At 38.1% G+C, this 15854-nt stretch overlaps 1 protein-coding gene across 13 annotated transcripts in view; it reads left to right on the top strand.

Moving 5' to 3' along the window:
• Positions 1–15854, top strand: part of DOCK9 (dedicator of cytokinesis 9) — a 114627-nt gene that overhangs the window by 6314 nt on the left and 92459 nt on the right. For 9 of the 13 annotated variants that reach the window (XM_027741027.2, XM_027741024.2, XM_027741019.2 and 6 more), the window contains exon 1: positions 11852–12449. The exons of the other annotated variants lie outside the window; for them this stretch is intronic. In XM_027741027.2, the coding sequence (XP_027596828.1) occupies positions 12288–12449 (162 nt within the window). In that variant the 5' untranslated portion in view covers positions 11852–12287. Of the gene's footprint in view, positions 1–11851; positions 12450–15854 lie in introns of those variants that run through there. 13 annotated transcript variants of the gene reach the window in all.

The following is a 15854-nucleotide window of genomic DNA, read 5'->3' as shown; positions in this document are numbered from 1 at the left end:
CATAGTGGTCAAAGAACTTATTAATGCAGTGATTTAAAAAATAATATATATTAAAATGTGTGTAAAATTTCTTTCCTTAGCTAGTGGGTTTTTTTGATTTTGAGGTTGAATGATTGCAAGTACTTCATTTGGATACTGAAGGCAAAACTCCTTCATTTGTAAGACAAAGTAAAGACAAATTTGTTTTCCCTTCCCCCCCCCCTTAGGTTGTCTGTGTCCATAAAAACATTAATTATGCAAGGCAGAAAAGACATAAAATTGCACAAGTAGTCCATGTATTACACAATGCTTTTCTCATTGAAGTATTTTTGAAATAATTTCTATCTAAAGATGAGAAGATACTCCAATAATTCTGGTCATGTAACTTATTTTAGACCTTAATTTAGAAGATACGTAGTTTTGTGAAAGGAGGCTTACATTCTGTCTTAGTCTAGAGGTACTGATGTATCTAGTGTCTAAAATTTAATAATCTAAGAGATAGTGGTAGGTATTGCATCCTAAGAAAGCTATTGAATTTTATTTTTTAATTTTATTTTACTTTCAGAATCTTCAAAGTTCTTTTGTGAGAATGAAAATGAGCATCTATTATCTCAAAATAGAGATTTCCTCTAGCATTAAACCCCCAATAAATTAACAGGCATGTTAACCTGTTTAACATTATAGACTAGATGTCTTGTGTTAAACAAGGGTCAAAATTTCATTGGTACAATGGACTTTGCTGTGGAAAAAAGTTTGCTAGATGTCTAAAGGTCTTCAGAAAGCTGAGCAGGAGCTCTGGAGGGGGTTTTATGAAGAAAACTGTTGTGGACCACAAAAATTCGGTCAGAGAAATCTGTTGCTGAGGTTGTCTTCTACTTATACTCTCATTGTGACTGGTTGACAGAAGTATCAGCTTTGCTGCAGAAACATTAAGAAAATAAAAAAATCTTAATCTGACTGCAAGGTGTGTGGGATGGGATTCTTTGTTAGCATAAGGATGAATTATTATGTCTGTTAGAACAGTTTGTCATCTCCTCATCAGTGTTTAATAAATCAGATATGAGAGGAGGAATGGGGAATCCAGATACTGTCTTCTGCAGGCTCCTGCTGCCTCCAGAGATTCCTGACAGTTCAAGTAAGGGGAAAAATAAGAAAGAAGAAATCAAAAACCTTTGTTGAAAAGTCTGGATCTGGCACCTCAGGCTGGTGAAACATCCTTCCATTCTGTGAGTAGGGCTCTGTTTAAGGCAGTGGTGAATATCCAGAATAATAATTAAAAAAAAAAAGTGCAGCTGGAAAGACCTCTGCAAATGATGTGATGCCACGGAGTGCTGTGGTTCTCTCACACAGTGACAGGTTGGCTGAGACTGGAAGACACCTCTGGCGTTTGTTTGGTCAAACCCTCTGCCTCAAGCAGTGTCACCTAGAGCCAGTTGCCAAGGCTGCGCCCAGGCAGCTTTTGAATATCTCCGAAGATAGAGACTCCACAACCTCCCTGGGCAGCCTGTGCCAGTGCTCAGTCATCCTCACAGTGAAAAAGTGTTTCCTGATGTTCAGAGGGAACCTCCTATGTTTCAGTTTGTGCCCATTGCTTCTCGTCCTGTCACTGGGCACCACTGAGCAGAGCCTGGCTCTGGCCTTTTTGCACCCTCCCTTCAGGTATTGATGCAGATTGATGGGATCCCCCTGAGCCTTCTCTAGACTGAACACTCCCAGCTCTCTGTTTTTCCTCATGAGAGAGATGCTCCAGTTCCTTCATCATCTTTGTGACCCATTGCTGTGCTCTCTTCAGGACATCTATGGCTCACGCCGATAGCAGACTGATTCAGACTGGAGTACTTATTGATGTCAGTGTTAATGGAGGCTTTTTCTGGAATTCTAGCTTTAAGCTTCTGGGTCCAGACCACATTTTGGGTTGGGGCCCTCTCTGAACAAAAAGGCCCCAATCCTATTAGAGAACCAGCTAGATTTTTATTTTTTTTTCCAACTCATTAGCTGAAAGAAAGGATGCCAGGTAGTTTTAGAAGGAAATTTGTTATTTAACTGCTGCAACTGTGTCAAAAAAAGAACATGAAAGTTCTGGATCATTTTTCAATCTGGAGACTGTGAGGAGGAAGAAATAATTTAGTTGAGGCTGAATGTTGCTGGAAAAATCAGATTCACAGGATTTCTGTGGAAAGGTAAATGCAAAGTAGACCTTGTTGCATACAACATTCTCAATATTGATAGTTCTGGAAGAAATGACAACTTTATAATTCTCAGCAAATAAAGGAAACATGGTTTAGACTGTTTTTTTCTCCTAACTGTATTTGTTCTTGAAAAGTTCTTCTAGTAACAATTCTAGGAAAGAATACTAGAAATTAAGAAATGTAGGACACCAAATCAACAAAACTGGTCACCTTTAAAAATGATATCTCACTCTTCTAAACTTGTTTGAAATTTTTTGGGAAAAATGAACACTGTTACAGTCCCTACAAGTTGAAATCAAATAGTCCCTTTTGAAATTTCTTCTACTGAGAAACATAATTGTTCATGCTGTGGGAATATGAAGTGACCTCACATAAAATTAATTAAGGTACCTACATGTGCTTTAAAACACAGCTCTTCCCCAAACCTAAAGAAAACAAGAGAAACAAACTCAAACCACCCAAAAAAAAAAAAAAAGGTAAATGTATCAATTTAGTCACAACAAACCTGAGAAGGAGTAATACTGATCCTAGCTGCTAGAGTACAGAGAAGCCTGTAATATAGATCCATTAGTGTAAATAAATAATCCTTGGCTGCTGCTTTGTGTACTTCTGGGTGCTTTTTGATACTCAGGTGTGGCTATTGACTTCAAAAGAAATGGCATGTTGCCAGATAGTGATCTAGGTTTGGAAATTCGAGGCATATACTAAACTGTTTTTGGTACTTCCAGGTACTCTGTAGGTGGGAAGGAGTTACTTGGTAAATTCAGAGATAAGACGGGGGCTTATATTTCTACTACTATAAAATTATTACACCAACAAAGAGTGACACATTTTAATCAGAATAGATAATGCTTGCATAATTTTAAGCAGAGAAGGCATTTAAAGATCTGGTTACATCAGGGCAGGGATGCAATATGTTTCACTTGTTATAACACACAAATTTTAATGTAGTTGATTTCAGGACCCTGGAATTTAACGTGTCTGAGTTTATAGACATAAAATTTACTTTCAGCTTGCAAATCCAAAGCCTCCATTGCCTTTGGATGCTTGTGTTTTGACATGAAGGTATATGATCTTGCTACCTTATTGGTTACCCAAGGCGCAGCTGCCCTTCATAGGCTGAAAGGAGTACTGAAACATACATGAACAAAAAAAGCAGGAGCTCCACAGAAAGAGCTGGGTGTTTTCCACGAGAGTGGCAAGGGCTAGTAAGATAGCTCTCGGTCTCATTTTAACAGGTTTGTGAAGAAATCAAAAGTCAAATGGAAATGCTGGCTAACGTGGTGGATATCAACATACAGGAAAGAGGCTTTAGTTTTAAGGTGATTGAAAGGTTGTCGTCCATTTTCCAGTTTACCCACATTGCCAGTGCTATTTCATGCTCTTTGTTCTTTAATGTTGCATAATGGTGTTTATATCCCTTGGTTTCAGAAGTAGTACTGTTCTTCACCAGGGTGCTGATACTGACAAAGGATCTGTTTGCACTTCACTTGATGCCTTTCTAGGCTTGTTTGTGGGCATGGTGGTAAGACATTACAGTCAGGCAATAGAATAATACAGAACTGAAGCTTTGTGAAAATAAGATTGAAAATCACCTCATCTAGCCCATTCCTCATTTGCCCCACTACAGTGATGTTGTCAAGCGGTGTTTCAGATGTCTTTCTGTCAGACATACTTGCACACATCTCCACTGGCACTCATGGCTAGGCTTCGTGAACGAAGATTTGGGAAGGGCTCTACCCACATTTGCTACAAGTGCACTGGTGGCTAAAATGGCCAATGCGAGATAGACAAGTCTGGTTGCAAAAGACACAGCAGAAAGACTCCTTAGGTGGTATCGGCAAGACACGGTTCTTTCTGCGTTTTTTCTCCTCAAGAGCGATCCTGCGTGCGTTCTCAAAAGAAGCAGCAGTGTTATAGGTAGTGTGTCTCCAGGCCTCCCGATTGGAGCCCAGAGTAGACCGGTGATGAAGATCAATATGGCCAAGGCTGAGATGTTGTTTCAGGGAGTCCTTGTATCTTCTTTTCGGGGCACCTCTCTTGTGGCAGCCAGTGGCAAGTTCACCATAAAGCAAGATCTTAGGGAGGCGGTGGTCCTTCATCCTGGAGACGTGTCCTGCCCATCGCAGCTGTGTTCTCATCAACATGGCCTCAATGCTCGTAAGTGCTGCCTGTTCTAGAACAGACGTACTAAGTCACATAATCTGACCGGTGGATGTTTAGGATTGTATGGTGGCAGCACTGATGGAAGTGTTCTAAGAGTTGCAGGTGGTGGCAGTAGATGACCCATGATTCGGATCCATATAAAAGAGTGGACAGCACAATGGCTCTGTAAACACTGATCTTTGTACTTTTCTACAGGTGTTTATTTCGCCAGACTCTTTTATGGAGTTTTCTGAAAGCTCTATATGCCTTTGCTAACCTGTTGTCTATCTCTCCATCAGTCTTACCATCTGAGGAGATGAGGCTACCTAGGTAATTAAACTGCTGGACTGATTTGAGTTCTGATTGGCCAATGGTGATATGGGGATGATGGAAGACTGCAATACTTGTGCAATGTCATGTTATCTGATTTAGTAGGTGGTTTGCCTGAAAATCATAGCAGTATGTTTGTCTTTAAGGAATGTTCAAGGAGGCTATAATCTTACTGTTTGCTAGTCCAAGAGGGATTTTAAATCTGTGTTGGACCTCAAACGTCAGTGAGTTTAAAAAGAGCATTCAGGTTAATGAATAGATGACACACATCATAATTATTTGAAGGATGCTATTCTAGTTTCCTTCAGAAATTGTCTTGGGATTTTTGCTTGCCAGGTTTGGTATCACCTCAGAGTTATTTCCCTGTCATTGTATGTGGCTCAATAATGATGTATATTAATTTCTTCCCAGACAGAATATATAACATGATCGAGTAAGTTTTTCCTCACATGAAATATGAGACTTCTAATAGGAAATAAGCCCCAAATAATCCTGTATACAGTCTTGCTGGTAAAGTTCAAGGGACAATACTTGCAGCATTGTATTTGGGCAGCAAATGGTCTGCTGGAGGGGAAATTGGAACTTGTTCCTCACCGAGGTTGGAACAAAGGGAAGGAGAACAACCTGAGTCTGAATAACCTCCTTGAGGAATTAAGAGTATAAAAGGATGTCTGAGCCCTGAAGTTTCTGCTGCTCTTATCTGAACACAGTAAACTTGCTCTAAAACTGGATTTTAACTTTTTTTTTTCCTAATCTACTCTGTTGTCGACCATTATTTATTCTATCGTGGTTTCACCAGTGTTCCTGAAAATAATGTCCTATAATTAGTGACATTTTTGGTAGCTCTCTAATATTAATAATAATAATAATAATTCTGTGTTGTGGTTATCTTATCACTTCAACTTCAGAAAGCTGAAAGTTATGTGACCACTAGATGGAGTTCAGGGAGCATATTTGAATATCAGAAATCCTACATTATGGTTGCAGTGTAAAACAGTTAAAAGGAGTAGGTGTTTTGTGTCATAGCAATAAACGTTCATTTGTTCAGTTTAGATTGACTTGGACAAATTCCTCAAGTTCTTTGGGTTCTTCTTGGTATGCCTATCCTCAAGGTATACTTAAGTTTGAACTTAGATGCATGCTTTACTGACAGATCCCAGTGCTCATCTGTGGATGAAAGTGTTGTTAGTCCTGTAGGAATGGACTTGTGAGAAGACTGACCTTTCTGCAGCTCTCAATTATGTGAGCTAAAACTATTAGCTAAGATATTTAGCATTTTGCAATTAGCAGGGTTTAAAATTTGTGTGCATCTCTCCGTCAGCAAATAGAATGTTTTAGATTGCATCATTTATGCCTCCTCCTCACCTCTCTAGATGTATAGAAAGCATAATAGACACAAACAATCCCTCGTTTGTCAATTAAAAGAAACTTGTGATATTAGCCAGCCTCTACAGCTTGCTTGTCTAGATAGGATGGAACTACACCTTGCTCTAATTTTCATAAGCATTATTTTTTGCTTTTGATAAGATCCTTGTCATTAGAGGTATCCTATATGAATGATAGACTGCCGCTGGTCTTAAGCCTGGTGGTATACTCAGTATTTCTAATGTCACAGTAGTTTTTTGTTTCTGTTGGTTGCAAATCTCTTCTTAGGGCCTTGCTAAGTGTACAGATCATCAGTCAAAATTACGTGGAAATTTAACCATGCTGTTCTCAAGACTACCTCCTGGAGTAATCAAACTGGCTTTCTTTTGAAGGATGGAGTTCTCTTGGAACTTTTCTCTTTCTCTGTCTCAGTGGGTAGTGTGTGATTACCCAGTGTACTGCCACAGATTCATGGAAATGTACAGGCTGAAAGGCAAATCTCTGGAAGTCACCATGTGCAATCCCCTGCTCAAAACAGATCTGGTTAGAGGAGGTTGCTCAGAGGCTGTGACAATCTAGTTTTAATATCCACAAAATGGAAATACTTTAACCCCAGTTGTCAACTGTCATGCTTAAAAAAAATGTAGAAAAATCCTTTTATGCAAATGCAACATTCTGTATCTGTTGCATCTTGTTCTGTGACTGTATCTTCAAGAACAGTTTGGCTCCTCTCTTTGCCTTCCCATTAGGTATTGCAAACAGCAGTAAGATGTCCTTTTAGCCTTCACCTAAGGCTGAGCTATGCAAGATCTCTTAGATTTTTCTCATATGTGAACCATCATGATGGCCTCCATTACACTCAGTCTAATAGGCCAATATCTTTCTTGTACTGAGAAGCCTGCTCAGCATGTTCAACTTGCTATTCAACGAGGTGTCATCCTTATCTACTCATTCAGACCACATCTAGCTAATTTGGGTACAAGGATGCTATGGTAGACTGTCAGAAGCATTCTTTTACTAACATTATTCAGCATCCACTGCTTTCTTCTAGTCTTCTAGTCCACAGAGCCAACCATCACATCACAGAAGACAAACAGGCTGATCAGGCATAATTTGTCCTTGGTAAATCCATATAGTCTACTTGGAACTTATATATACTCTTATTCTTTATATGTCAGGAAATGGCTTCCAGGAGGGCTTATATCATAATTTTCCTGGAGACTGGGGTGAATCTGACCAACTTGTGGTTTTCTGTATCCTCCTCCTTGCCATTTTGGAAAGTGGATATGAGGTTTACGAAGAATAATTCATATTCAAACACATGCTCTGACTAGTTTTGACAAATCAAGTGCATAAGAATTTTACTCTTTAGGCAGAGTAAAATTCACTGTTGTACCCACAAAGCAGCTTTCAGGACAGAAAGACACATGAAAGAACATGAGTTCTTGAAGAGAATAACCTGAAAAAACTCTTCTATAAAATCTGCATGAAGCAATCAGTGCAGGACTGAACCAGCAACAGGAACCAGCACCTGAATTTTCTTCTCCTCTGTGACCATTCCTATTAAGTATGAACTGTTGCACATACACTTCTTTTTACTCTTGCAGGGCTATTAGATCTTCAGTTATTTCCTGCAGCATAGCTTTATCAGGCAGAAGTGAGTATGTTGCCTTTGATATACTATCATTGGATTGTTAAGGCACTCCAAAGAGTGGTGTTAGTTTTCATTAGTTTTCATCTTTGGACTGAGGAGGCTTTAGGCCCACATCTCTACTGTTCTGAGCTGATATACAGGCAGCTGCCAGATGGAAGGTAGTGCTCCACTGACAAATATTCATCATGTTTTGTGAAAAGCTGAATTTAGTCAGGATGTGCTAAGATCTCTGAGGAACCAGATGTTCACTCCTGTCAAGATGGCATCAGTTTGGGCATTTTAAATGTCATTGAGAACTTTGTAGGTAAAAATGTAAGTACCTACTTCTAACGTTTCAAGAGACTAAGGATATTTTTATGGCTCTTATGGTAGGACCTAGGGGCTTGAGTCCTGCCTGAAGTATGTTCACTTGCAGATATGGGCCTTTATCTTAATGAAGTGTTTTCCTTTAGTGGTGGCTTTTCTGAAGACAGAATGTCCATGTTGTCTTGTAGTAACACGTTCATTTAGAAGGTCTCTCAAATTTGATCTCTATTCTCTCAAATTTCAGTTTTTGTCTAGGTGCCTCTAAGTTCTCATTTTGATAGTGAGAATTCTGTAGGATGAGCTGAAGATTTTAAGTCAACCCAGGTTGATTCCCTAACCTTCATAAATGTTAAACAGTGTCAAATGGAAACTTCTAAACATTGTTTTGAACTGTCTGATTGCTATCACACATTTGCTTTGTACCTCTGTGATTATGCTTCTTGGAATTCGTTTGGTTGTCAAAGGGTTGCTTGACATGTTGATTTGAAATCCTTCAGTTCCCAAGTGCAAAGTGATTATTAGTCATCTACTGTAATCAGAGGAGTGGTTAGACCCTTAAAGCAATTATGGTTTTTTTGGAAGGGAACTCGAGTTTCTTCTTTATTACTTGTCCAAAAGAGTATGTCTCAAAAATATATGATTTTGAACAACTTAGGACTAACATGACTAATTAATTTTTTTATCTTTGGGAATCTCATAGTGCTGTCAGTAGAGATTCAATATAGTATATAGCAAGGAGGAGCTTGTTGCTGCCCATATAAACAGGCTGACTGGCTTAGTATATATTGCAAATATTACATCCCTAACTCAAATAGCTCTTTCTAAGCCTTCTGGTGCAGGCCCTTTTTCATAAACCAAGAGAAGACAGGCATTAGTGTTGTCTCCTCCTTATAGCCTTACTTTCCTCCCCTCCACTTTGCCTTATGGAAGAAGACCTTTTCATAACCCAGGCTCAGCCAAAGGCAGTTTGGCTTGTATGTACAGTCTGGGCTTGTTCATATGTTGATTTGTTCTGTTTTGTTTTGTTTTTTTTTTTTGCTATTGGATTAAGACTTTTACCTACCTTGGGCTGTCTTTTAGCTCTCTTCAGTTGGTAAAGTGCTGTCAGACCTTTGTAAGAATTTTTCCAACCTCCTGTATGTCCTGGTTCCAGCCAGGGCAGAGTTAAATTTTTGCAATAGCCAGGAGGGGTCATGACTAGGACCCAGAATTTATTCTATACCACCTCAGGTCATACGGGGGAAGGGGTCTCTTGTGTTCGGTGTAGTATGGCAGCGGTTCGTGTATCCCTGGGCTCTGCATGGTGAGCAGTTGGGTGTGAATTGTTTGCCTCCTTCTTGTACCCTCTGTTTGTATCTCTGCTGTTACTGTTTGTTTTCTTACCTTATTGCTGTTTCCAGTAAATTGTTATTATCTTAACTCATGATCTTTACCTTTGGTGCCTCCAATTCTTCCCTCCATCCCACCGCAGGGGGAGAGGGGGGAGTGCGTCAACAGCACGTGGTTTGGAGTGTTTCAGTGGGAACACTAAATTGGGGAATACCATTCCTAAACCATGACACCATTTCACTTTGAGATATGATACTGAAATGGATAATATTGCATTGTGTCACATTTCTGCCCGGATGGTTAGTGCTTGTGCAGTGTCGTTGCTCACTACGATTCCAGGAATCTCCTTAATGAAACTGGCAACTCCCACTTCGCACTGAATTAATGTCTTAATAAAAAGTCTGCTTGTTGGCAGACTTCTTTACATTGCATACTATTGAAATTTCTCCTTCTCCTTGTAGTTTCTTCCCACCCCTCATGTCCCCATAATTATTTCCCTTTCAAGCTCTATTTGGAATGCTTTTTATGTCGTTGTTACCATTTTGTTGGTCCGAGTCCATTTCAGTTTTTTTCTAAAAACGTTTCAGTGTTTTCTAAAACGCTGTAAAAACATGATGCTGGATTTATTCAAGATATAGTTGGAATTAAATTTTCTCTTAACTGGTTTTGAACTAGAACACTTCCCAGGGTAACTTCCAATCTGACTTAGTCTATTATTCTTTCGCATGTTTGTCCTTCCAAATTAAATCTTTTTGTCTTCCTGTTTCCCCTCAACCTACCTAGTACTTTACAAGTGAAGTAATTTTCTAGACATTTGGGAGAACTGTTTCGTGCATAATTTGTTACCTGACCTATTTTTCGCATATTCTCTTAAGGCATAAGCTACTTTCTTGTTTTGCTAGGAACATCTGCTATTATGAAGTCTTTGAAATTGAATGGAAAACTCTCCAAATAGTGCTTCCTTTTAATGATCTCTTAACTTTTGATATCATGTTCGTACGCTGAACTTTGTCAGATCTCTATAATCCTACGTTTCAGATGGGAATGAAGTGGACTTCTGCACTAGAAACAGTTAACTTGAATGTATTTTTGGGGAATGCCTTCCATGGTAATTCCCATGACTGTTTTCCCTCACATGTTTGCAAGGATATCTTTATCCAGCTTTAGTGAATGGAGCAGAGCATTTCCCTCACTGACCTACTTCTTGTTTTCAAAGAGAGTGGGATAGGTGGAAAGGCAGAAGAAGGTACAGAGACATTGCTGTGCAAGGGTTCATGGTGAGGTATGAAGTATCTCTGTCCTTCATAGTAGAATTTGTGCCAAATTCTTCACCATGACTTTCTTTGTTCTCCCTTCTCATAAAGCTGTTCATTATTAACAGAATTGCCTTAAAACATTTGGAATTTCTTACAATATGAGAAATGGTCTAACTTCTGCCTTTGTGAATATGGGACTGACAAGAACTACTTGAATAACTGTCAAATGTTGTTGGTTCGGCTTTTTTTTTTTTTCAATAACACGTGGACGCATTGATTATATTGCATTTAGGTTAGAAATGTCATGAGAAGCATATTGAGATGTATTAACTAGGCAGAAGTTAGGGAAAAATGCTAGTAAGTCTGAAATATTTATTCTGAATATATCATTGTAGCATGCAAATATTTCCTTGAGATAATTTAATTTGCACTGGGGCAAATCTGTAGCTGACAGTGTGAATCTGTTTATTCCCACCCTCAGTGCTTCACTTAAGTGCTTTTAACGTACCTTGTTTTAACTCCATTTAAATAATTCTGAGTTTGTAAGATCGCTCTTTCATCCAGTTTTACAATTTAGTAGGTAAATAAGCAAATACATCTCAGTGCTTTCAGTTGAGCAAAAATATAAAACCAGCAATCTCTGATGTGGTAATTGGTACCATTATGGTGTGGATTGGGATAGTTATTTTTTGCAAATTCCTTGCCTTTAAAAATAGTTTAAAAAATTTAACATTTCTTCTCTGTGTCAGTTAAAAATATTTATGTACTTGTACAAGTGCAGTATGTGGAGTAGAGTCCTGTATGGGAGTCACTATAAAACCAAGAAATGTATGTATTTTAAATTTCATTCTGTATTTTTGTTTTAGAGGTGGATGTTGGTCTGAATTAGATAGCCAGCTGTGTTCTTTTTTTTCTGTTTTTTTTTAATGACTATTGATTATATGCAATCAAGGAGTAATAAAGTCGGTTTCTGGCAGGTGGGAATCAACTGATCACTTTGTATACGCGGAAGAAAGGAAAAAGTAAAGACAGCCTTCAGCTCCCTTGTGGTTTGCCTAAATGGATAATAGCATGCTCTGACATATAGATTTGATTGAAGTAAGTGCATATAACATGCTGTTTTCTTTCCATAGCAGCAATGATTTAAGAATTTCCACTTCATATTTTGAGTTTTTTATTTTGAAGCTTTTTGTTTCAAACATGAAAAAGCACATGTAGGTCAAGTAAAGAAGTGTTTGCCAGTACGAAATCTGTGCTAAGCATTCTGGGAGACTGCTTTCTTGCAGCAGATGAGGATTCTTTGTGGCTGGCAGCAGAAACTGCAGCAGTATCTTTGCAGTTTCCTTTCATCTTTGATTATGTTTTAAGGATCTCTGAGTATAGAAGCTCTTTGTGTGACCCTTTGGAATATCTTTTCACCTCTGTGGTGGAGTACAGCGCATGCTGAAAGCCTCCTGTCTTCTACAGCTGAGGTATCCTTTGCTTTTCATCAGCCCTCTGATTTTTGTCTTCTGCGGCTGGATTTTTGGCAGTATTGGGCTTAAGCAAATAGGATTACATTTCAGTAGCTGATGGTTTCTAGTCAAGGAACATACTAAATGTCGGACATGATGAGGATTGTACAAAGAAATATTTCTGCAAAGCACAGGAAAATTACTCGAGTCGAGCGAAGGAAGAAGACATTCTGCAAATGTAATCAGGGCTGCTAGAAATGCAAAATTCAACAGCTTTGGAATGGGTTGCACTACAAGTGTGGTTCTGTTTAAAGGCATTCGTACAGTTTTTGAGAGAAACTGTGGTTATATTTGCAAACAGCAAGGGGAAAACAATGCCCTTGAATACACAGCATTCAGCTTGCCAGATGAAGATTCAGGAATACTGATTCACTCATCCCTGGTAAATACAAACTCGTTTCATTAATAATTTTGTCTGCTGATTGAAAGCTAAACAAAAAACGGGATAGCATGTTTATTTAACGTCTGCTATGCACAGACATGGATGTATCTTGTCCTGATATTGTAGGGTATTAGTGCATGTATGTGGCATGTTATATATATATATGCATGCAGCTGTAATGTCAAAGCTTAGGATTCATATTCATTATATCATTTAGAATTGTATTGATAGTTCTGAAGAATTTCCACTCTGTAATTGTTATAGAAGATTGTCTGCTGTTAGATCTTTCTAAACATACCCTTGGAATGTATTTGGCATTTTGACTGAAGAACAACTGATAATTATGTTGTTTGGAAAAACTAAGGAAGGCATTGTTGAAACAGTAACCCAGGATTTAAGGTTTATTTTTTTCGTATGGATTTGAGTGTATTTTTTTTTCTCTGAAACTGTTTAACTCTTCTATATCTGTTTAACTTACTGAAGGGGATACAGGAGCATTCTAGAAGAAAAAAATTGGTTAAAGGGAGCAATAATGGTTTTCTGAACCTGCTTTGCTCTCAAGGGCTTTTTAGGTGTTGCCTGATGCAAAGAAAACAGGCTTTAAAGTGAGACTGTCGTCTTTGTACCCCCCAGGTTAATAACACGTTTGTGCGTCAGTGTATTAAATTTGGGCTTGAGGGGGTGGAATTGCAACAGCTAATGTGCACTGCTTGCTTCACAATTGGGCTAGTTAGGGATTTAAATATTAAATAATTTGAGTTTACTTGTTAATTGCTTGGTCACTGTCTAGGTAGTTGGGATAAGAGGGGTGTGGTACACTAAAATTGCTGGACAGATTTTGACAAGCTTGTACTATCTTGCCAGCATACCCATGCTGTGTAATTGCAGCTATGGAAAGTCTTTAGAAATTTCACAAAGCTTTGTTGCCTTTATGCTGTTTAGGTCCTTTTCTTGGTGAACTGAAATATAAGTAAAAAAAGGTATGTGGTTGGATGTATGTATCTGTCTATATGGGTGTTTGTGTGTAGATACATGCACACACACACATATGTATATTTATATACATGGATACACACACAGGCTTCCAGGAAAGAATAATCTGAACTGTCTTCAAATGCTTAAAATAATTTAGAGTAATAAAATTACCTCTTCATGGTAATATTGCATTTGCTTAATGTGGTTGAATATTAAAAATAAAATGGCTTCCTCTGAGTATTTAGAAACCCTTTTACACTGTTAGCCATTTTTAAGTTAGTCTCATACAGAAGATTGTTAAAAAACTGTTAAATTCTGGGTAATGAATACTTTAAATAACTTTTGTAATCCATTGAATTTAAGGCCTTACACCTTTAGTAGCCTTGAATTCTACATATAGTTAGATGAGTGAATGAAGAGATAGTTTGGTGGTTTTTAATGTAATATGAATTATTCTGACTTGGAGGTTGCAGTGAACTTTTTTTGTATTGGCTTTTTTGTGTTCTTCTTGATTTCACATGGTACTGTTCCAGCAATATTTTTTTTTTTAATTTACCCCTGCAGAATTGGTGCAAATTGCCAAGATGAAGTACAAAATAATGCTTAGTCTGCCATTTACAACTGAAGTTCCACATCTGTCACTTAGGGTTTTTTTTTTCAACTCCAAAATGTCTAGATGCTTTTAAATAATGATACTATTTTTTAAATTTACCCGTATGGCTTTGTCAGCTTGGTTTAACTGGAAGTAGTGGATCAAGTTAAGTTTCTTCCTGGCGTGAGTACTTGAAGTTCAGTATGGAAGACTGTGCAGAATAGAGGAGTCAGAATGATTTCCTGTTCATTTTACTGGAGCAGTGTAGTCCTTAAGAACAAAAGTCAACATTTTACAAGAAGAAACCAGGACTTTGTTAACAGGTCACACTCTTGACAATCAGAGCTGACACTGGCTATCGCTTTCTTAGATGTTGTCTGAGGCTGGGGAGCAGTTGCTGCTTGACTTGCCCTGAGGAGTGGAAAGTGGGATTCTCTGAAGAATGGGAAGAGGGGGAACGATGCTGGAGTCCTGGCAACAGTGACAAGTGATTTTATGAAACTCATCTAAGTATATAAGACTTCAATCTCAAATTGCATAATTTCTGTACTCTTTGCTATAAAAGCTAATTTGTCCAGCTCTTTCCCTTCTGAAGGGGTGGCTTTCAGGAGGATAAATTAAGTTTCTCCTCACCAAGAAGCTGTGCAGGGAGGTGAAGGCTACAGGAATCCTCTCCTCTGAAGAGAAGATGTATGGACAAGACCAAAAGAGAGCAGCAGTGTCACTTGACTGTGCTGTCTTTTATTTCGGTGTGTGTTGCAACAGATGCAAGTGTGGGTGTATGGCTTCACCTCTTTGTTTATCTGTGCTGTAACACGTATCTGAGCTGCAATTTCCTGGCCTTGCTCTCTGGCCTATTTAGCCACTTTGGATCAAGTACCTTCTGATATAAAGCTGTTGTCAAAATACCAGTGAATTACTGGGAGTCCTTTACTTTAACAACACATGGATTCTCTTGCAAAATCAGTGTTGAAAAACTGTGAACTGGAAGTTCTCGGGAAGTAGTTCCTCTTGAAGGAAAAAATCACCGGTTCTGAGAAGAAATAAGGAGGCAGAAGCAGTAGATTTAGTGTCCATTTTTCTTATTTACCCTGTAACCCAAAGGTCAGGAGGCTATATCTTAAGTCTAGTTAAATCTAATTACGGTTCTATCTTAAGCAGGCCTGCTCTTTTGATTGCTTGAAGGAAAGATACAATAAAACCTATGTGAGAATGTCTTCTCAGAAATACAGTTTGTTTCTGTCCATCCCATGTCATTCAAACTTGCAATGAAAATGCTATATTTTAGCTTTAGGAATGTTTCTAACCTGTCAATTTATATTGCTAAAACACAGGATGTCTTAGGGTCTTTAGGTCCACATGGATAAAGATCATTGTTATTTTAATAAAAGATTATAGATTTAGTTTGAGATGCTATTAAAAGTTGCATCAAAATTAATGAAAATGTATTTTTCCAAATGTCCAACTTGGGCGTATTAATTTTTGGCAGATGTTCAGAAAACATTTTAATTTGCCTAATTTTGTAGTAAGTTGAAGAATACAGTTTCAGAATACTAGCTTGTGTGCTTATCTACATTGCGTAGTTTGTTTTAATTTCTCTATGATTTTTTTTAATCCATTTTCAGCATATTACATGTTATGTCTGCTGTGTTGCAATATCTTAGAGTTAGGAGGTTTTTTCATGGCCTTTATTTTTATATTCAAATTCGATTTTTTTTTTTTTGGTAATCATTGTATGACCAATGACCATCTCCGAGTAAAATGGTAATGTGTGAGTTAGAGCATAAACAGCTGTTTTGGGTGGTAGACAAAGATGGAAAATGGGCAAGGGAGAATGA

Source organism: Pipra filicauda, unplaced genomic scaffold (genome assembly GCF_003945595.2).
Source record: "Pipra filicauda isolate LSUMZ 115617 unplaced genomic scaffold, ASM394559v2 scaffold24_size8852520_pilon, whole genome shotgun sequence".
Taxonomy (NCBI): Eukaryota; Metazoa; Chordata; class Aves; order Passeriformes; family Pipridae; genus Pipra; species Pipra filicauda.
The sequence above is the reverse complement of the archived record's forward strand: the minus strand, read 5'-3'. Positions and strand labels throughout refer to the sequence as shown.